The sequence below is a fragment of the Podarcis gaigeae genome (genome assembly GCF_964106915.1).
Source record: "Podarcis gaigeae genome assembly, chromosome: 2".
Classification (NCBI taxonomy): Eukaryota; Metazoa; Chordata; class Lepidosauria; order Squamata; family Lacertidae; genus Podarcis; species Podarcis gaigeae.
Window position 1 is genome coordinate 72637939 of NC_139679.1, and position 22342 is coordinate 72660280.

Genomic DNA, 22342 nt, shown 5'->3' on the forward strand with positions numbered 1-22342 from the left:
TTTTAAGCTTCATCATATGAGGAGAAAATGGCTCATGCCATAATTGTTGTGCACCGCAATAATAGTCCTGCTACAATACCATGGTGCATGAAATTTTACTCTCAAAATACACATGGCAGAAATCACAGAATTCTATGAGCCAAAAATTGGAGGAAAAAATTAGCTGTATTCTAGTTATGTGCTCTACTTTGCACAGCAGCCATAATCTGCAGCTACTGCAAGCTGATGCGGTTTTTAAAAATTTACTGCTACTCTTTATTCTCTGAGAAAGCCAGCATAGCTGTCAATTGTTGTCAGTCATTATGTGGCATTTTGTTATATTGGTAGTAGTTTACTTGTACCCTTTGAAAGATGTCTATGTTTAATGTAGACTAGTAAGAAATACATGTTGGGGCGGGGAAAATCAAGCATTATTTAACTCTTTCCTGAGTTACTTTCTGCACTAGAATGTTTTTGTTTTGTGCTTTTGCTCCCATTAAAAGAGGATTACTATTTTTTAATGACATTAGTAAAACAGTTCTGTCCTAGAGATCTGCAAATATTTGTCTGGCTCATTCAAACTAACATCAGCCAGTGCACCCTGGACTACAGTTCTGCAGCCTCCCATCTTGTCAACACCATAGTGCTCCTCCTGTCCCCAGGCATCATGTGCAGTTTTTTATAGCCCAGATCTTTCTGCTTAGATCTCAATCTCATTTTCTCATCTCCTTGCCTCCATAGATTCCTTCCTCTCCACGCACCATACTTCTGCATTCACCATCCTCAGTTCTTTATAGTTTCCTGTTGTTTTTTTCAGGCCACTGACTACTGTGTCCTACTTTCCTCAAACATCAGGATTCTCAGCTCCCTTCACATTTGGTTCTCTGCTCCTTTTGTTTCCCTGCTTTCCTTGTTCTCCTCAATAAGTAACACTCCAGTGTTGCTTCTTCCTGCCAGCAGCATAGAGAGAGCTTCTCCTCTACTTTCCAACTTCGTTAGAGTGTTTTTCTCCTTTTCTTTCTCAGTAACTCATTTCCTTAGCTCCCTATCTCCCCTGTGGTTGATTTCCTCAGGCCCTAAGGCAAGTGAGAAAGACAGTACTGGATCAGACCAAAGGCCTGTTTGGTGCAGCATCCTGTTTTTCTTGATCGTCAGTCAGATGCCTGATCATTTGGGTGGCCCTTTACTACAGCTTTTCTAAATCCACGATACCTCTTTTGAGATGTAACCAGAATTTACATAGTAATCCAAATGTGGAATACTGATATTTGTGAACACTCATCCTTCACCTCTTTCTCAGCCCTCTGCCTGCATTGTCTTCTGCACACAGCTGTTCCCTAACATGACAACAGCTCTGCTAGTGACGGGGTTGGGGACAAGCTGCTTGTGTGCACACCTGACAGTTTCCTAGCTATCCATCCAGATACAGAGTAGTTGGATGGGTGGTTTCCATAAAACAGGAAGTACAATATTATTGATACCATGTACTCCAAGCTATTGATGCCCAAACTTCTCCAGGCCTTCCTTCAGACAGGGATTTGAATCCTTGGCACAATCAACAACAATTATGAGCGACAGTGGTCTCCAAAGAATAGCAGTGCAACAGCAGCCAGACCAGAGTAAGAGCAAATCAGCTGCAGTCTTTTCTCTGGGAGCCTGCAGAGACACCTGCACACACATCCTTGTTGAATTGCACTAAGCCAAGGTTTGATTTAGTATATGAACTGAGGGCTTATCCACACTTCCTCTTGTTCTACTGCTTCTCCTCCACCCAGGGGAGGGGGGAACCGCTCTTTAACACCCAGTCTTGGATTTTCCCGGATTGCCATTTGTTCCAATCTATTGCTAAAGAGGGGGGGGGGTTACCTTGGAAAGAAGTGGGGCAAGGGTGACACCAATCAGACCCGTGCTTTCTAGGCATGGCACAAGCGGAAGTATGGACGAGCCCTGAGTCAGTGTATCCCTCCACGAATACTGCTGATGTGAAAAACAAGATGAAGAGGGGCATCCCATAAGCTGGATAAAATAAACATAGAGACCTAGTTGAAACAGGCACAAACAGATTTAATGTGGAGCAGATTCTATCAGTATTCCAAAGGAATGGGATTGCCAGGCTTTTTGTTCTTCTTACAAGAAAGGAGATTGTGATGAAATTTAGGAAGAACTTTCTGATGGTAAGAGCTGGTTGGAAGGCGGTGGACTCTCCTTTAAAGAATGGTTGGATGGCCATCTGTCAGGGCTTCTTTAACTGTGATTCCTGCATTCAGGTAGGTAGCCGTGTTGGTCTGACGCAGTCGAAATATATAAAAAATATATTCTTGGTATAAGCTTTCATGTGCATGCACACTTCTTCAGATAGGGTCTGATGACTTCTGTTTCAGTGTATCTGAAGAAGTGTGCATGCACACAAAAGCTTATACCAAGAACAAACTTATTTGGTCTCTAAGGTGCTACTGGACAATTTTTTAATTTTTTAAATTATATTTCGACTGTGATTCCTGCAGTGCAGGGGCTTGAACTAGATGACTCTTGAGGCCCCTTCCAGCTCTGCAGTTCTGCATTGTTTTGCCTTAGAGGCCTAGCAGGTATGGCTCTCACCACTACTGTACACCACTTGCAGCACATGACTAAACACACTACATTTTTGCCTGTCATGTTGTCTGGAAAGGCTCAGGAGCCTTGGCTTCTGCTGGTCACTACTGCTAACTCTTGTCTTTGTGCATGTTGAATGGCTGCCTGGTGGCCTGCGGAGAGACATGAAGACAGTGATAAATAATAGATAGCAGCTGCAATGGATAGTGCCTGTAACTAAGTGATCATTAGGGTTTTTTTGGGGGAAGTGGCTGATAAAGTGATGTGGATGTTGGGAAGTGACGTAGATGCTCTTGTATTCCACAGCTCCACCTCCCACTAGCTCCTTGGCAAATATACCTATTTGGAGAGATTGCATTCTGTTTGTGTTGTGTCATGTGCCTTGGCTAGCATGTTACACTGGCAGCAGGTCAAAAGTAACCTCTAAGTAAACATAGGACTCTCAGACTACACCTAAGCACGCCTTAGAAGCTTCAATCACAGCAAGGTCATTAATCCCCAATGAATTTCCAGTCACATTTGCACAGTGTTGTAACCTCATCAGAAAGGGACAGCATGCATGAACTGTTTGGTTTCCTGAGCCCCAAAACCACCCAGAAACACACGTGCACTCATACTCATCTGTGCATCCATGGCAGCTGCCTCAAATGTACATATCTGATTTAAGTATGAAGTGAATGCAACTTAAGTTTTCTAATTGGATTGAAGCTGGTTTAAGGAATAAAAACACCACACACATCAAGCAACAGTATTTCTCAATAAATTACAGGATCAATCTGGCTAGCATTGCGTGTATGCAGCTTGAAAAAGTAGAAGTGGGAGTGCACCGGGTGCAGAGTAAGTGGTAATGCTTCACTCCTCTTTGCCATGCCTCCCAACTCTGTATATCATTGTACCTTCTGCCGACACTCTCATGACCTCACAGCAGCTACATTAGCATGAGATAACCCTGGCACAGCCATAGTGCAATGCCAGCCAGCATGAATTGACTAGGCTTGCTTACCTTCTGTACAAAGGGGCTTAGGAGCAACCCAATTCTCTTCCAGTGGACATAACGTATGATACGATTGCACTGTTAAAATAACTGCATACTGCCCAAAGTCTTGTCACCTTACTCTCTCTCTCTCAAGGCAGTACCAACCCTTTGAGCAGAACAAAAAAGAGTGTTGCCAGCTTACCATCTTCCCTTAAACACAGTTCATTTTTGAAGGCTCAAATGGTTCATTTATTGACTTCAAGAGCCACTCTAGGAGTTAGTGGAAAAGAACTTGGGCATTCGTCCAAAACTCAGCGAGTACTTCACCTGTGTTTGTAATATGTCTTTGACTCTTTATTAATAATTGATAGGAAACTTCACTCTTAATTGGCTGCAATATTAATAATTCCTTTGTTAAGAATTTTAAGCGTTCGTGTATCTGTTTTAAAGGAATTCTACTTATTCCTTTGGTCTCCATTTTGTGCATGGCAGTATATATCAAATACACTTAAAGTTTAAAAAAGATTAATCATTGCAGTTTTCTTTGTTCATTCATTTCCATGACACATAGTTTCAAGAACTTCACCTTCCGTTGCTGAAGAAAATAGACTTCTGGAGTATGGGTAAAATAGTGAAATTAATCTGATATACTTTGTTTTGTCCTGGGTTTATTAATTGTTCTTTATTCTTTTTAGGCATTTCCTAAGTTCATCCTTCATTAGATATTTCAGCAGCTCATTACTTGTACTATTTCCTTCACCATGGTCTGTTTAAGTTGATTTTGGTTTTTGATAAATTGACATTTGCTTTTTGTTAGCCTTTCTGTGTGTGTGGTGGGGAGAGAGCACAAACACCACCACCAAGTTTGCTCTTGTGGTTATATGAGAGCAATCCATAAGTCCTCCCCACCCCACCCCCAAAAAAGCTGACTTTTCCTTTGATACGCACTGATATGGTGTGATTATGAGGCCCTTCCATGTTTTACACTGAAGTACCCATAAACACTTCTTGAATGTTCTGATGATGGGACAGGATGAATCATGCTCTTGGTTTTAAAAAAAGGAGGGGAAGGTTTTATTTGATTTTTAAAATAATAATAATAATATGTATCTCTTCTAATTATTTTTTTAAAAAACCTGGCATGTGACTCAGTATCATATACGTTGAGTTAAATATTACTGTCCTCTGTAAACAATGAAGCATGGGTAAAATATTTGCCTCCTTGCGAAATAAGCATTAGAAATATGACACAATAGAAAATTAGTTTAATGCTGAGAGCCAGGGACTGGCAGAATTTCAGATCTGTTGGGACCTTTCTCCTAGCTTAAGAAGATGCCAAATTGTATCTTGCCAGGACCAGTCACTCAGCCCACCAAAATGTTTTTTCATTCCCATTTTATGCCCTCTAACTATTTAAATGCTGCAATTTCCCCAGTTTTTAGTTGATGAATATTTATACCAATCAAACAACAAACATGTGCTTCAATCCATCAAGAGTTATCAACACATTCAAGCAGCCTTTTCCACACATTGCTGCTGGGGATGTACATCTGGATATGCAATCACCCTTGCATTGCAATACTCATACAGACTATTTGGATTGTCTGGATATATTTTGGATGCAGTATTTGTATTCACCTGTCTGGTTGTCCATAACTTCAGCAGGATTAGAACCATGAAGGCTTGCTTCCAATTTTATGGAAAAATAATGATCCACCCAGTGATAACTAGCAATGGCTGGGCATTTGACCTGCAAGTAAATGCTTCTGTAAGGGTTCTTGCATGGAAGGTAAACAGAAATTATGTTCGAGAGGAGGAAACCCACACTTCATTCTTTCTTGAAACTGTTTTCAAACAAATGCCTTAATGCTGCTTGATGTAAATCATATGCAAAGAGTTAAGCTATTTATTAGGAGAGCAGAATATTGTTATAGATTTAATAAATAATATGTAGTTAAGTATACCAGGCTACGCTGTAAATTACTATAAATGCTATATTTACCGTATTTTTCACCCTATAGGACGCACCGTCCCATAAGGCGCACCTAGTTTTTTGGGGGGGAAATAAAGGGGGGGGAATTATTTCCCCACCAGGCACGGGGCTGGGGCGGGGGAAGCCTGAGCTCCCCCCGACCCCAGAACAGGCAACTCTCCGCAAGCCGTGGGAGCCTGGCCCCGGGCTCCCGCGCCTTGCGGAGAGCTGTGCGAAGCCTGGAGAGCGAGAGGGGTCGGTGCGCACCGACCCCTCTCGCTCTCCAGGCTTCAGCGAAAGCCTGCATTCGCCCAATAGGACACACACTCATTTCCCCTTCATTTTTGGAGGGGGAAAAGTGCGTCCTATAGGGCGAAAAATACAGTACTTGTGAATCAGCACGTTTCAAGACAGTGCCTTTAGGAACTACCTGAAAAGGGGGAATATATGATTTGATGATCTTTTATGGCACAGGTAATTTTGGACATATTACTGGAAATGCATGGATACTACAAAAAAAAAAAAAATGCAACTTTGTGTCTCATCCTTCTCTCTGCCCAGCAGGTCAGGGGAGTAGCTTGGAGTAAACAAACCAGCTGGCATGACTAATGATCCAGAAGTTTTGGTACTACAGTAGCTTAGCAGCAAAGCGCTTGTTTTTCATGTGGAAGGTCCACACTCTAACAAACTGAGCTATCCAGGCTGAGCTGCTATCAATAGCCAAGTTTCAGTTTCTGGCATCTCCAGGGAAGGTTGAATAAGGTCCTGTTCAAAATTCTGGAGTAAAACTGCTGCCAGTAAGTGTAAAACTAAGTTAGATGGTCCACTGGTCTTACTTTTTATAGTCTGACCCTTCTCTTCTCACATGGAGGTGCTTTGAAAAGGAGACTGCTTGATGTATGGAAGTTTCTTCAGAAGCCAGCACTGGACCAACCAAACACAACCATATTTCATTTTGAGCTGGGATAGGAATCACAAGCGCTCTGTCAAGCATTGCTCATATGCTTATCAAAATGTGAGCACGTTTGTGGACAATGAGTGTTCTGCAAGCAGCAGCCAGTGGAGTAGAGTGGAGATGGGGAAACGTGGGGAGCCATGGCATCAGATCCTGTGTTTTTGTTTGACAAATTATGAGAGGAGGTAGAGATGCCGGGCTGCTGTTTTCAGTTGCAGCCATGTAACGCCAGTAAAATGAAGCTGTAGCCTTAAGTTGCATTAATTTTAATTAGTCCCTCAGTCTTCTAGGACAGTCTCTACTATCATCGGGGAAACCTAGTTTGGTGTTCTCCTTATACTTCAGTGAATTCAGTTTTATGTTGATTTTTAAGGTCTTGACAGCACAATTCTATATATGTCGACTAGAAACAAGTCCAAATGAGTTCAATGGAAATTACTTCCAGGTAAGTGAGTGCAGCATTGCAGCCTGAATTATTTAAATCTCAGTCCCAAACATTTTCACAGGCAAATTTGTTTAAAGTTCCAGAGCACGTTTCCTGCTATGCTGTTGAAATGTTATGGGTTGTGACATTGTGCTGCCATATAGATTAGTACACCCTTTGCTTAACACTTATTTTGTTGTGTAGCCAGTCCTGAAATCAAGTGATTAGTAATTAACTAATATATTCTTTCCTATTTCTGCTTCCATATTTTTTTGTGCATATTTTTATGCCTGTGACTAGATACATATAATTAAGGCTGGAAGAAATCCCAGATACCTAATCATCCAGGCACCTAGAAACTTAATATTGGTGCTTTAAGAGTTTGAATATTTTTAAGCCTTGTTATTAGATAGTAATCCTGCTGGGTTGGATTGTTGTAAATTTATGTTCCTCGTAAAGTGCTTAGTTCATGATAAGCACTCTTGATAATAAGTTATCAATGATGACGATTCCTAGAAATGCGATGAAGTAATTTTGAAATATGTCATATTTATTCCCCCAAATTCTTTGAAGAGTCTAGGCTTGTCCTATTGACCTCAGTATGTCTGGTGAGCTCCATTAGAGCTCTTGCAAGCTCACTTTGAATTACCTTGTGCATTATCCAAAATCTTCAGAAAACATTTGGAAGCTCTCACATAATTTCTCCGAGTCTTCTAAGGGCATGGAAGAATGCCCTTGTAGTCCTCAAACATCTCTCCATCAATCTTCCCAAACCACTCACTAACCTACTGCAATAGCAGCAATGGTGGCGTGCCTGGGGAGAGGAGTCAGTTTCCTCCCTTTTCTGTTGCTCTAACATGGTGGGTAGCAGTGTGCTGGTGCCAAATCCCAGGGGATCATGGGAGATGTAGTTCTCCCATGGGCCTTTGCAGTTGCAGTGGAGCAGCATAAAAGGAGGGAGGGAAAGGGGGAAATAGTCTCCGCTCCCCATTCACCATCGCCCTGCTCCTATCACTGCTTGAAAGGTGAATGCAGCAGATGGAAGGAGTGCATTTGGGAGAGTGGAGGCCAGCTGGGAGGGCTTCCAGGGATCACAAGGACTGGCAGAGATGTGCGTGAATCTCTTCTTCAGCTTGGATTTTAATCCTAGCTGGATGATAATGTCTAGGGTAGTAAAGTTTGCCTCTCCTTTGAGGTGTTTGTTTGTTTTAACAAGGCCTCAGAGGTTTCTTTTTGAGCCAGAGGTCAGAGAACTTTGCTGACACCCCAATATATTGAGTCCTAAAAGTTGGCTTATGGAAGAACAGAGTTCCTCTTTTGCAATCCTCTTGTGTTCTTTTATCCCTTGCTTCGAGCCATACCTTGCTGCTAGAGCATTCCCATGAAACTCAGCTTCGTTGCCCTTGTCACGTCTGGCTTATATTGCAACTATTACTTCTGGGCAGTCTTCAGAGAGCTTCCCCTCAGAGCTGTTGTTCCATTTTGCTTACCTTTCATGCTCTGCTGTGTTCAGAACATCTGGGTGTGATGAGGTCCCTTTGAAACTTGGTTTCCACAGAAAACATTTCCTCATTTTTATATAATAAAACTGATTTTAAATCAGTGTAACCCCTTGAGATAATACAGTTCGTGCCAATTCACAGTTTATGCCAATACTGAAATGCTTATGGAAATGCAGTTTTGGCGCACTCTTGAATTAAGTGTGGTGGATCTATAGTAGCTGGTGTGATATAATTAAATCTGAAAAATACCCTTGTTGAGAAGAAGCACTACATTACCTTCTTAATGATAGTTGGCAAACTGAAGATAAGTAATCAAGACTTTAAAGTGCTTCTCTACAGTGTATTAGAACCATTCAGTGGTTGCATGAACATTGATAATAAGAACATAATTTAATCCAAATTCCAATTTAATACCTAAAATATATAAGGGTTAGATAGGCCAAACTGGAGGAAGCATTAATGTTTAAGGTGGAGTATGGAAGTGTTCCCCTACTACCTGTGTGACTCTTAAATGGCTAGAGGGAAAGATGTTTTCAAAAATTATTATTTTAAAGTGCAATTCAGTACACATTTGGGGTGTAATCCCTCCTTGAATTTAGTAAACATACATAAACTGTAACTTTGAATTTCTTGCAAGTGATGGGCAAATTTTTATTTTGAGTTCATTAATTTATGTTGCATTTTTTGTTTAGATTTGAATATTAATGTGCTTTTGATAATAAATAAAGCATATTACTTTAATCATACCAATAATTTCATATACTTCTATCATGCCCTTCCCTTTGCTTATATTTTTCAGAGCTAAAACGTTTCCTCGCATAAAAGTTATGGCAGCCCCCAGATCATATTGGTTGTAATATGCAGGGTCATGTTTCTTTCACACATTTTTATGGACATGCACATGATGCCATCTCCCAATCACTGACATCTTCTATATCCCACCTCGTTCTTCTGTCTTTACTCAGACCCCAGAAAGCCTGACTTTTTCTAGAAGAACAGAACAATAGGGTCATCTCCACAAGTATAGATTCCTTTGGTGTGCCTCTTCTGTCTTTTAAAAAGGGCAGGGTTTTGATTTGGAAAGTGGAATGTAGGAAAGTACTGTACTTGTTAAATTCTGTACTTGTTAAATTGCTTTTTGAACTGGTTTAGAAGCACAAGTCTGTATAGACACTTCTCATTAAAATCCTCCATTATTCAGGACCAGCCCTTCTATTAGGCAAACTGAAATTCTTGTCTAAGGCAAGTGATTTATTACACTTTATCAGGTGTTTTTTTTTAATGAAAGATATATAGTTCTATAGCAACATAATCCAGTAGTTCTATAACTATACTACAGTAATATTGTAGCATTATGCAATTATAGTGCTGTTCCTCTCTTATAGACATAAAAATATTTTAGTGATAATTAAGGATCAATTAAAATAGCAAAAATAGTGCCTTAAAATGGCACCTGCTACAAGTGTTATAATGAATATGTTCAGAGCTGTGATAGATTCACTTTGAAAGTGGCTAGAGAGAAGCTTTTCTCCCTCTGTCAAAATGCTAGAAACAGGCGACCCAATTAAGCTGAAAGTACTTCTTGACTTGCATAGTTAAAACCATGGAATTTTCTATCACAAAATTAAACAATAGCCATCAACTTGGAGAGTTTAAAAGTTTAGACAAATTTATGGAGGGTAAGGCTGTTGCTGATCATAATGCCTGTATACTATCTCCAGTATCAGAGACAATATGTCTCTGAATATCAGTGGCTGGGGATCGCAGTCAGTACGTTTCCAAGCACAATTCAAAGTGTTGATGCTGACCTTTAAAGCCTTAAATGGCCTCGGCCCAGTATACCTGAAGGAGCATCTCCACCCCCATCATTCAATCCAGAGGTCCAGCGCCGAGGGCCTTCTGGTGGTTCCCTCACTGCGAGAAGCAAAGCTACAGGGAATCAGGCAGAGGGCCTTCTCGGTAGTGACCATTTTAAAGGTAAAGGTACCCCTGCCCGTACGGGCCAGTCTTGACAGACTCTGGGGTTGTGCGCCCATCTCACTCAAGAGGCCAGGGGCCAGCGCTGTCCAGAGACACTTCCGGGTCACGTGGCCAGCGTGACAAAGCTGCATCTGGCGAGCCAGAGCCGCACACGGAAACGCCATTTACCTTCCCGCTGGTAAGCGGTCCCTATTTATCTACTTGCACCCGGAGGTGCTTTCGAACTGCTAGGTTGGCAGGCGCTGGGACCGAGCAGCGGGAGCGCACCCCGCTGCAGGGATTCGAACCGCCGACCTTTCGATCGGCAAGTCCTAGGCGCTGAGGCTTTAACCCACAGCGCCACCTGCGTCGCAGTGACCATTTTACAACATAATAAAACAGAGCGTTATCGTATGTTCTAACATCTTTTGCACAAGCACACACATACACCACACAAACAATTTTAAAAGATAACTTGTCATTTTCATCAACAGTTCCTTATTATTATTATTATTATTATTATTATTATTATTATTAGTTTATTTATATATCTTACTGGGTTGACCCAGCCACTTTGGGCTGTTCCCAACAAAAAGTAGTAAAAACACAACACAGCATCACACACTAAAAACTTCCCTGAATAGGACTGCCTTCAGATGCCTTTTAAAAATCACATAGCTGTATGTTTGACATCTGCTGGGAGGGAGTTCCATAGGGCAGGTGCCACTACCCAAAAGGCCCTCTGCCTCTACCCCACCACTGAGCCTTTCTGGTAAGCGGCAGTGACACAGCTGCTGTGAGGATGGCAGTGTGCTGCTGCTCTGCCTCCCTGTCAGTCACTATCACTCAGAAGTCTTTGTGAACGATCCTTCAGATTATTGGGGGAGACATGGGGCTGCCTTTTCTTATGTTTCTTACAATGTGTAGTTCTGCTGTGAGAGTCACAAGGAATTGTATGGTCGGAACAGCATGCATGCATTAAAGCAATCTACTTGAACAGTATGAAACAGTGTCATTGATGTATTCTAAAGATTTATAGTGCTTATTAAACATTCATGAAGACTTTGGCTTTGTCAATGCTAAATCTATGCTAGGAGCAAATAATATATTTGTGCCTTTGGACACAAACCACTGCATATCTGTGGGTTGGATAAGGTGATATTCCTACTTTGATAATAGCTTTCCTACAGAAAAACAATTTATACTGCAGGAACATGCAACATGGACAGTAGCTTGTTTTACCATAGGTATGCCTGGCAGGAATCCATTGGCAGTGGCAACTTCCTGTACAAATGGTGGACAAGGGTGGTGTGTGTGTGTGTGTGTGTGTGTGTGTGTGTGTGTGTCACTGTGGTGTTTTTGCAAGGTTTTATTTTGATTTCTCTGTAGGTATCTTCAAATATGCTGGGTAGCTATGTGGTTTTGCTCCTTTCCTTACTTGTCCTCTAGCCATGGATAAGAGAGAGCACCCAGGCATAAATCGTTGGAAGCATCACATTTGGGATTGGCTCGATATTAACTTGACTCAGAGAAGATCAAGCCTGATTCAAACGTTACAGTTGCAATGGTGGCTGATGTTCCTGTAGTTGGTTCACGTATCATTTGGGCAGCATATGAGTTGTCCAGATAACACATAGCTCCTATCCTGCTTCCTCTTGATCAAAACCACTGATGCTTACATGGGAAACACCCACATTATCTTGTCAAACCATACTCAGATGCTACCAGTGCAATGGGGAGCTGACTAGAGGGAAACGGCAGATGACTCAGATGCAACTTGAGCTGTATCAAACTTCGAAGTATATTTAAATGAAAGAATGGTTGAGCCTGAGGATGGGTAAATGTGTTTCAGCTAAGAGAGTCACCTTCCCTTGTGGCCATCACACTCTTATGATGGGATTATGGAAAGTATATTCAAAACCAGTCGCAACAAAATATTGTTTGGCACACACATATTACTACATTATTTATTTCTGTTTTTGATGTAGTTCTGGTTACACAGGAATTCAAAAAAGTATTTGGGACAAAGCCAACACATTTGATCTACAGGACTGAGCACTGAATGAATAGTGCAGAGTTTTCTGTCAGTGTATGATAGGGAGTTTATAAATATTACTCAGACATGAGAGAATATGAAATTGCAATATAATATCCTGGTGAACCTCAGAAGGTTAAATTCCCAAAAGACCAGGACTGTGTTTGATCCTGCCCTAGAAACTGGGAAGAGGATGGGTGAATTTGGATATTTTGGTTTGGAATATTCCTTAATAAGGGAAGCCGGAATGAATGACAATATATATACATGCTTGTGTGCTAAAGAAGAGATGTTCTTGCAGTCGGCTGACCTATTTTTAAGTTAGAATAGAGAACAAGCAGCAGCTCTTGAAGTCTATTTTAAACACCTTTCCATTTTTGGCAAAATAGAAAAACTGCTTTTTATAATGCCATCCTCTATCATAGAAACAGCATAAGTGGATGGGATTTGTTTCTTCTAGCTGGCTATGAGTTCCTTTGCTTGCATGAAGACTTGAGAGTGGTATTGCAAATGACCACACAGCTTTCTCCAGTAGTGGGAATATATCCAGTTGGAACTGAGTATGCCTAATTTCTGTTGGTTCTAATTTTTGTTTATTTTTATTTGTATAAAAATGTATGCCTCACCCTCCAAGTCCATACGCACTGCTCACTTGACATATAGCCCCACCCCTTTCAGATTATAGCCTTTGGGGGAAAGAAAGGACACGTTTTTAGCTGTTTTGACTTTAAATACAATTGAATCTTGTATTTACAACTTGTTAGATTGCATTTTGAAGAAATATCCATGTCTTGTGGTTTTAAGAAATTGGTGGAGGTAAAGATGGCAATCATTTTCTCTAAACATCTATTTACACTTATTTTCTTGCCCTTAACTTTGAATCTCAGAGATTCTCAAATGCATTTCAAAGTATATCCTGAGGAAATAGTCAAGGCAGTTTTGCCTATTATCTTACCTCAATTCTCTGCAACCTGGTTAACATCTGCATTTAATGTGTTTCAGCACACCAAGAAGACCAGATCAATCGGACCCCTCCTTTGGACAGAGAGCAGCTTCCCCATCCCCCAAACCGGCTGCTCAGACCAGCGAAAGCACAAGAGAGATGAGGAGCCATGGGCAGACCCCCCAACAGGCTGATGGGCCAAGGAGGACACTCCAAGTGGACAGCAGGAGCCAGAGAACAGGGCGTTCACCGTCTGTGTCACCGGATCGAGGCAGCACCCCTACCTCACCTTATTCTGTCCCACAAATTGCACCCCTTCCTAGCAGCACACTCTGTCCTATATGCAAGACAACAGAACTCACCTCCTCTCCCAACCAGCCAAACTTCAACACCTGTACACAGTGTCACAACAAGGTCTGCAACCAATGTGGATTCAACCCCAACCCTCACCTGACTGAGGTAATACATAAACTGAACATTTTGATCAAGTTATGGGGCATCATTACTTGATTTCTGTTAGTATGTCATAATTCAGGTTATGTTAGTATGTCATAACTCAGGGCCTCCTTGCACTGTGTGATATGGAAAGGGGAATCTGGAATTCAACCTTTGCGATAGTTATTGAGATCTGAAACACTGAGTGATGTGTGTATATGATGAAGGTGGGATGAGAATGGTTTAGAGGACTGGGGAACTATAGTGTTTGTAGTAATGTCATCAAATAGGGGCATATGCAGTTTTGTTGAGAGCTTGGTTGTGTACACCTGGCTAAACTGCAACTAACTTTTCTAAATGAATTCTGTCAACCAAAACATTTTAGTTCCTTCATCTGATACTCTTCTTGAATCTCTTTTTAAGTTTTCTTACGGTGAATCTTTTTCTACCTTTTGCAATAAGAATAAAAGAAAGAGTGAAAGTATGAAAGGGAAGGAAGAAAATGTGATACAGTTTTGCTTCAGTCAACAGGCTTGTTACTAGCTAAAGATTGCTAACACATGCATGAAGCCTGATATACTCAGATTTTTGTGTGTGAATGGGGCTCAGATAGCTTTGAGGCTGGATGGTTGTGAAATTCAGGAGCAACAGAAGAGAATCTTTCCATTGGCTGTTGAGTAGAATAGGGAATAAAACTAAGCATCTGAAGAGCTCAGATGTTTTGGTTGATTTGGTCCTCTGATGTGACATTTTTAGAGAGTGGTTTTAAATTATGCTTTATTGTGAAATAAATCTGGAGTTGTTACTTATTCATGGTGAGGGATCCATCGGTCCTTTCTGAGGTTATCTCTTCTGCTGCAGTGATATCACATTTTCCTAGCATTCATTCTGCAATATTTGGTACTGGGGGAAATTGGTTACAATCTCTTGTGTTGACAAACCTCCCCTGAAATACCTTTGATTTTCTCCTTGTTAGGTATGTGCCACTCAAAAGACTTGTCTTCAGCTTGCAAACAGGCTAACCAACTGTAGCAGCTCCCAAATAGTTCTTGGCCACATTCCCTGGACACCAGTCCTTTGATTTGTATGAAAAATACTTTATATTTTCATTTATCTTCATACTCCTTTTAACTATCTTAATGGTGCCATATTATTAATAATCTTACATCTTTCTTAATACTCATACAATTTACAGTATTTTTGTAAATAGTCCTTAAATTTCTTCCAGTCCTCCTCCACAGCCTCTTCTCCCAGGTCTCGGATTCTGCCAGTCATTTCTGCTAATTCCATATAGTCTATCAGTTGCATCTGCCATTCTTCCAGTGTGGGCAAATCTTGGGTTTTCCAGTGCTTGGCGATAAGTATCCTTGCTGCTGTTGTTGCATACATAAAAAATGTCCGATCCTTCTTTAACACCCTCTGGCCGACAATGCCCAAAAGGAAGGCCTCTGGTTTCTTAGGGAAGGTATACTTAAATACCTTTTTCAACTCATTATATATCATTTCCCAGAAAACCTTAACTCTAGGGCAGGTCCACCAGAGGTGAAAGAACGTTCCTTCAATTTCTTTACATTTCCAACATTTATTATCAGACAAATGGTATATTTTTGCAAGCTTGACTGGGGTCATGTACCACCTATATATCATTTTCATAATATTTTCTTTCAAGGCATTACATGCCGTGAATTTCAACCCGGTGGTCCATAACCTTTCCCAGTCAGCAAACATGATATTGTACCCAATGTCCTGTGCCCATTTTATCATAGCCGATTTAACCGTTTCATCTTGTGTATTCCATTTTAGCAGCAAATTATACATTCTTGAAAGTACCTTAGTCTTAGGTTCTAACAATTCCGTTTCCAACTTTGATTTTTCCACCTGGAATCCTATCTTTTTATCCATCTTAAAAACCTCTTTGATCTGAGCATAATGTAACCAATCTCGCACTTTATCTTTTAGTTTCTCCAAACTCTGCAACCTCCAATTATCTCCATCTTTTTCTATTATTTCCCAATATTTCAGCCATTTGGCCTCCATATTGAGTCTTTTCCGGGCCTTAGCCTCCATTGGTGACAACCACCTCGGGGTCTTATTCTCCAGTAAGTCTTTATATTTTATCCAGACATTGAACACTGCTTTCCTGACAATATGGTTCTTGAAAGCCTTATGAATTTTAACCTTGTCATACCACAAATATGCATGCCATCCAAAAGCGTTGTTAAATCCTTCCAAATCTAAAACATCAGTGTTTTCAAGAAGCAGCCAATCTTTCAACCAGCAGAAAGCTGCTGATTCATAGTACAGCTTTAAGTCTGGCAGGGCAAAGCCCCCTCTTTCTTTAGCATCAGTTAGTATCTTAAACTTGATTCTGGGCTTTTTGCCCTACCAGACAAATTTGGAGATATCTCTTTGCCACCTCCCAAAACACTCCATTTTGTCCAGAATCTGTAAAGTCTGAAACAAAAACAGCATCTTTGGCAATACATTCATCTTTATAACAGCAATTCGTCCTGACAAGGAAAGTTTCAATCTTGACCAAACTTCTAAATCCCTTTTAATTTCAGACCAGCACTTTTCATAGTTATCCTTAAATAGACTCATATTCTTCGCTGTTATATTTACCCCTAGGTATCTTACTTTTTTAAGCACATTTAACTCTGTCTCTTTCTGAAACCTTTCTGATTCTAAAGGTGTCAAGTTTTTTTCCAAAACCTTGGTTTTCTGCTTGTTCAGTTTAAATCCCGCCACCCGACCAAACTCCTGAATCAATTGTAATACCCTTTTCGTACTAGACTCTGGCTCCTGTAGGGTCAAAACTAGGCCATCTGCAAATGCTTTAAGTTTATACTGTTTCGCTCCGACCTGAATTCCTTCCACCAACCGTGGAATATAAGAAAAGACAAATTTTGGATAAATATTATGCTAAAATTAAGCTTTTAAGGTTTGGGTAAAACTATCTAAAATTAGGGACACAATATTGGAAATTATAATATAAGAATTGAAACAAGGTGATAAATTGCTGGGTAAAGTTCGAAAAACTTAGAACGCAGGAACGAGAGATGTGAGGAAGTCCAAAGAAGTGAAGAAAATGTGGATATTGAAAAAATTATATGTTATTTTGTTTGCTTTTTTGTTGTATTGAGAAAACCTTTAATAAAAAAAAATTAAAAAAATGATTTGTATGAAAAATACATCAGGGTTGCATAACCAGACTTTGGGCCAAGCTAGACAGTATGTGAACGACATGATTGTAATTCATGTTTCTTAATTCTAACCCCTTAAATTTGATAAGATTAAATTAGGGTACTCTTAAACTGGGGTACTTCTTACTCTTCTATACTTTAAAACCAATTAAGTCTTTCTCTTTGTCTTTCTCTTTCACATTCAGGTCTCTAGCACCTAAATGTGTGGGATAGAATATAGGGTTGGTGAGAGTGCCCTTTAATTTTCTAGTCGGGAGGTTCTCCTCTGACTCTTATCATCATAATTATTTATTAAATCAATGTGGTGCTTTTGTTATTAAATGGTTTTGCTTACTGACTGATATATGGTATTTTATTGTACTCCGTTGCATGTACTACGTTAATGCGCTGCTCACTGCTTGGCGGGCATTTGCATTGAAAAGCAGCATATAAATAAACTGCATCATCATTTTTATGTTATTATTTTCCTATTGTGTGATAGGAGAGAGGCCACAAGTATTAAAACTATGGCATGCAGGAAGCATGCGGGTAGTTAACCCCTTTGCTGCACTTCCAACAAATCTAGCATCTCCTGTGCCAAATAGCAGGTTTTTTAGGGTAGTGGGCTTTGACATGGGGAAGGAGGGACCCACCCTTCACATTGTCTTGATTGCCTCTGTGGCTGCTATTTAATTAAAAAATACCTAAATATATGAAGAGCAGTCACACAAACATAGGTGTATTTCCTTGATACAGTGGTACCTCGGGTTACATACGCTTCAGGTTACATACGCTTCAGGTTACAGACTCTGCTAACCCAGAAATAGTACTTCAGGTTAAGAACTTTGCTTCAGGATGAGAACAGAAATCGTGCTCCGGCGGCGCAGCAGCAGCAGGAGGGCCCATTAGCTAATGTGGTGCTTCAGGTTAAGAACAGTTTCAGATTAAGTACGGACCTCCAGAACGAATTAAGTACTTAGCCCGAGGTACAACTGTGTATTATTGTGTGAAGCCCACAGAGCAAATCATTCCATTGCTTTGAATCCTTCAATAGGTGCAAGGGATAATAGAGTGGGCAGGGAATGTGAGGTAAGTTGATCGAGGCAGGGTGGAGTACGCCATTTTGTTAAACTAGTTCAGTATGGTTCGCCCCCACGTCCCACTGGTCTGAACATGAGTACGATAGCCCAGCTAATAAGATTCTCTAGTTATACAAGTTCCTTATATAATGTTAACTCACTTGAGCGTCTCTCAAGCAGGGAGATAACATAATACATTATCCTTCATCTCACAGCCATTCATTTGTGATTTAAACTGGATGAATTATTTGTTGCAATGTTTTGCTATCTGCCCTTTTTCATTTCAAAATTGTTTACATATAATTAAAGATGCATTACCCTAACCACTGTTACTGCTCAACCTCCATTTATTTCAATGGAGTTTGAAATTAATGGAGTTTGTGCAGCAGCTGCGCTTGAATTATGTCCCGATTTTGTTAATGCATATTTGCCCGAGTACTTTATGTGAAATATATTTTGCAATGAATGTTCATTATGCTTTTCCATTTAGATAAATGAAACTGACTTTTCTGAATAGTATTAAACAGTATGGAAAGGTTGGGAATACACAAAAGGATCTATAAATCAAATGACATACCGTACTTTCTGTCTATAAGACGCCCCCCCCCCCATGTATAAGAAGCCCCCTATTTTTGGGGACTCTAAGAGACTGTGGGGAGATGGCACAGAGTTGTTAAGCTCTTTTGTGGAGGATAGCCCTGAGTTGTTGAGCTTTTTTTGCAGAGAGTTTTAGGGGGGTTGCTCACCTGCACGTCTTGTAAAGTCCGCCTCCCGTCTGTCCCCTCGCCGGCAGAAGCTGCCAATTGCCTGCTTAATTGCCGCAGTGTCAGCAAGTCAACAGCACCCATTGACACAGCAACCAATAACATGCACAATAGCGGCTTACAGCCGCGGCAGCAATCAATCAAACGTTCACCCTTTGCACTACCCATGTATAAGGACCCCCCCCCCATTTTGAGGGCATTATTTTTAAAGGAAAAAAACACTAGTTTTATACATGGAAAAGTCCGATATTTGTCGGTATATTTCATAATTTGCCCATTTTACTTTTTGTTCTAGCAAGGCACAAAACAAATCAGCTTGGAAAACTTCTGCTTCCTTTCTTTGTCATTTAGGAGGATTTATATCAGGGGTGAAAAATCTCTGGCCCTCCAGATTCTGACCATTGGGCTTTCTCACTGGGGCTGATGAGAGTTGCTGCAGCAACCTCTGGAGAATCACAGGTTCACCCATTTAAATGAAAATTAGCAAAAAACAACAACACAAAAACCAGCAAATCCAGGCTGGTGAACTATATGAGTGACTATTTTAGATAAGGAAGTAATCCTAATTGTGGAATATGATGCTTGTGAATTTGAAGGAGACCAATTTGAAGGGCTTGATTATTGTTTATCATGTGCAGTGTTGATGCCACAGAGAATGTTTTGAGCAGCCACACTGAGCAGGCCTCTGATTCCATATTTTGACTGTACAAGCAAATAAGTATGTTAAGCTGCCTTTATCATAAAATGCTTCAAACCTGTTTGTTTGTTTGTTTGTTTGTTTGTTTGTTTGTTTAACAAATATACCATCTTTTACCCACAGGTCTCAGGGCAGTTCACAGAATAAAACTAGAAAATACATAATAAAAACAACAACAACCTAATAACGCCCCATCCAAAAAAAACCTCCACATGTCAAAAAAGGCATCAGCACTGTAGGGATGTTGAACTGACATCATGTCAGCACATGTGTTTATTATTGTAGTTTTAAAGCCACAAAGTAATTTATAGGGCAAACCAGAGACAATATATTGTTATGAATGCAATTTTTACACACACATGCGCACACAAACACAGTCACCGACGGGGGATCTATTAACAATGGTCTCTTCTGGTTTACTACCCTGTAGAGTTGTGATACTTTGAAGAGCAAAAAAAGAGGATGCTATGACGACTCTCATTTTAAATACCCCTTCTATATGTAGGCTATAGAAGCTGTGATACATTGCTGAGGGGGGGGGGGGGGCAAGAGAAGAGAAGATGAAAGCAAGTCTTCAGCCACCAGTTATGTCTATGTCTCATCCAGAAAGTATATCCAGAGACATTTTGGCAAATTTAAAAAATCCACCCAGACAGATATTTTACCCCAGAAAAAGAGGACATGTCCTGGAAAAAGAGGACACATGGCAACCCTACTACTCTGTCACTTTACAAGGTGGCAGAATATTAACTGTTAATATCCAGGGACAGAATGCAAGGGCTAACAATGAAGGAGAAATCATTTTCTGAACAGTAATATATTTCTGTGGTTTCTGTTATATAATGTATTTGGGGCAAATCTTCTTCGGATGCCTCTTATAATTCTCGCTTTTGCAAATGAATGACTTGGTGTTAAGCCAGAAGGCTATTTTCAGGAAATTCTTTCCCTTAAACGTCATTTGTTGAACGTTAGTAGTGCTATCATTCCTTTAGTTTTCTGATTGAATGACAGGACGAAAGCTTTGCTTCTTGAATTTATTGTTGCCCTTTTTTGTAGTGGAGATAATCTGTAGGCTCTTTTGCTTTTTAGATTCCAGTGAACATTTATTTAGTGGATAAAACAAAGTTGCTAATTTACAGAATTAGTCCCCCGCCTCCCTCAACATATATCTCAATAGATTTCATTTGCTTATCTGCTTAAGGCATCATCTGCACTATATGTTTAAAGCAGTACCATACCACTGCTTGTTGGGGGTGCTGAGAATCATTAGAAGACCCCTATTCCCCTTGGAAAGCTGCAGTTCTCAACAGTGGTTTTAACAACCAATCTCTCTCCCTTGGGGACTCTGGGAATTGTAGCTCTGTGAAGGGAAGAAGGATCTCCTAACAACTCTCTGAACTACAGTAACTACAGTTCCCAGGATTATTTGGGGGAGGTCATGGTTTTTCAAAGTGGTATAGCAGTGCTTTAAATGTGTAGTGTTGATGGGACCATAATAACCAGTGCAATATATAAAATAATTTTTTTCTTCTCTGAATCATTTATGCATTATGCTTGATGATCCCAGTTATGCTTTTATAAAGTCAGTTTGGATCTCTTTGATTATAATATACGTTTAAAAATACACATGTTGGTCCAGATTCTTGAGTGCAGAAGTTTTGTATGCCAATTTGTTTCTCCCCAAAAAGGCTCCAGTGTGGTTCTAATACCATAATTTGTATTTCCTTTGCCCCTCATCTTCGGTCTTCTGGTGAAAATAATTCTAAATAAAGTACGAGCCTTTCATGTGAGTTAGTTTATACATTTGCAGAATGAGTTTGCAGAAGTAACAAGGAGTAATTGTAAAATTTACCATTAATTAGGCCACACTGGATTAACACGTCCAATTTAAGAAGCATGCTAACAAGCCGAAGAAAATGGCACTGTGGAAAAGATTTAGAAACATTTAGGGATCAAGACTATTTAGGCTGTGAGAAAAGGCAGTTAAATGACTACTTGATAACAATCCATTTTCAGATCCTTAAAGGTGACCATAAAGATGATAAAGAACAGTTGTTATCCACTGCTACAATCCACAGGGTTAGAGGCATAGATTTTTGTGGCAACTTTGCTTCAGTTAGGTGGCTAATTGAAAGAACAAGTTTCCTAGATACTTTTGGAACCAACTAAGGGCCAAACTAGAAGCATCTCATGGCCAAACAGACAACGGTGCCCCTAAATGCAGGGTTTTAAAACATAAGTTGCCTGCGTAGAGCCCCCAATCCAGAACATGGGGCATAAAGTTTTAAATTATTTCTGCCAGGGAAGAAATAATTCAGATGGGAGTGAGTTTTACTGGTGGTTTTCATGGGTGGGTGGGTGGGAGAAGCTCCATCTAAAGCAAATAGGAGTCTCTTTGAAGAGGAGATGAGGTTTGAGAAATCATCCTCTACTTTTTCAGCTGATGGTAGGACTAGAAAATTATTGGGATCCTTCCCAAACTTGATTCACTGCTTGTTTGAATAGCTCAGATTCTGTAAACACAGTTTAGCAAACTTTTTTGCATCCATGGAAGTATGATGAGTTGATTTAAATTGTTCCACAAGTGCATGCTTTAAGTGCTGTGTTTACCAGGTTCTCCAATGCCTTATAATTAATCATGATGCTTGAGCATGGATTTGCTTAGGAGTGTTAGCAAGGTTATGAACATCCTTTGACATTACTTTGCTACTTGGAATGTTGATAATTTAGGGAACTACAAATTAAGTGCAATCTTCAAGGTATTTACACCCACTTGGCATTTAATTTTTCTTTGCATGAGAGGAACCATATTTTCTTTCATTGCTCTGTGCTTAGATAGTTGATTAAT

General features: G+C 40.2%; 1 protein-coding gene across 4 annotated transcripts in view; it reads left to right on the forward strand.

The window, feature by feature from the left end:
- BSN (bassoon presynaptic cytomatrix protein) overlaps nucleotides 1-22342 on the forward strand; it is a 209197-nt gene that overhangs the window by 13550 nt on the left and 173305 nt on the right. For all 4 annotated transcript variants that reach the window (XM_083726433.1, XM_083726432.1, XM_083726435.1 and 1 more), the window contains exon 2: nucleotides 13397-13796. In XM_083726433.1, the coding sequence (XP_083582559.1) occupies nucleotides 13397-13796 (400 nt within the window). The remainder of the gene's footprint in view (nucleotides 1-13396; nucleotides 13797-22342) is intronic.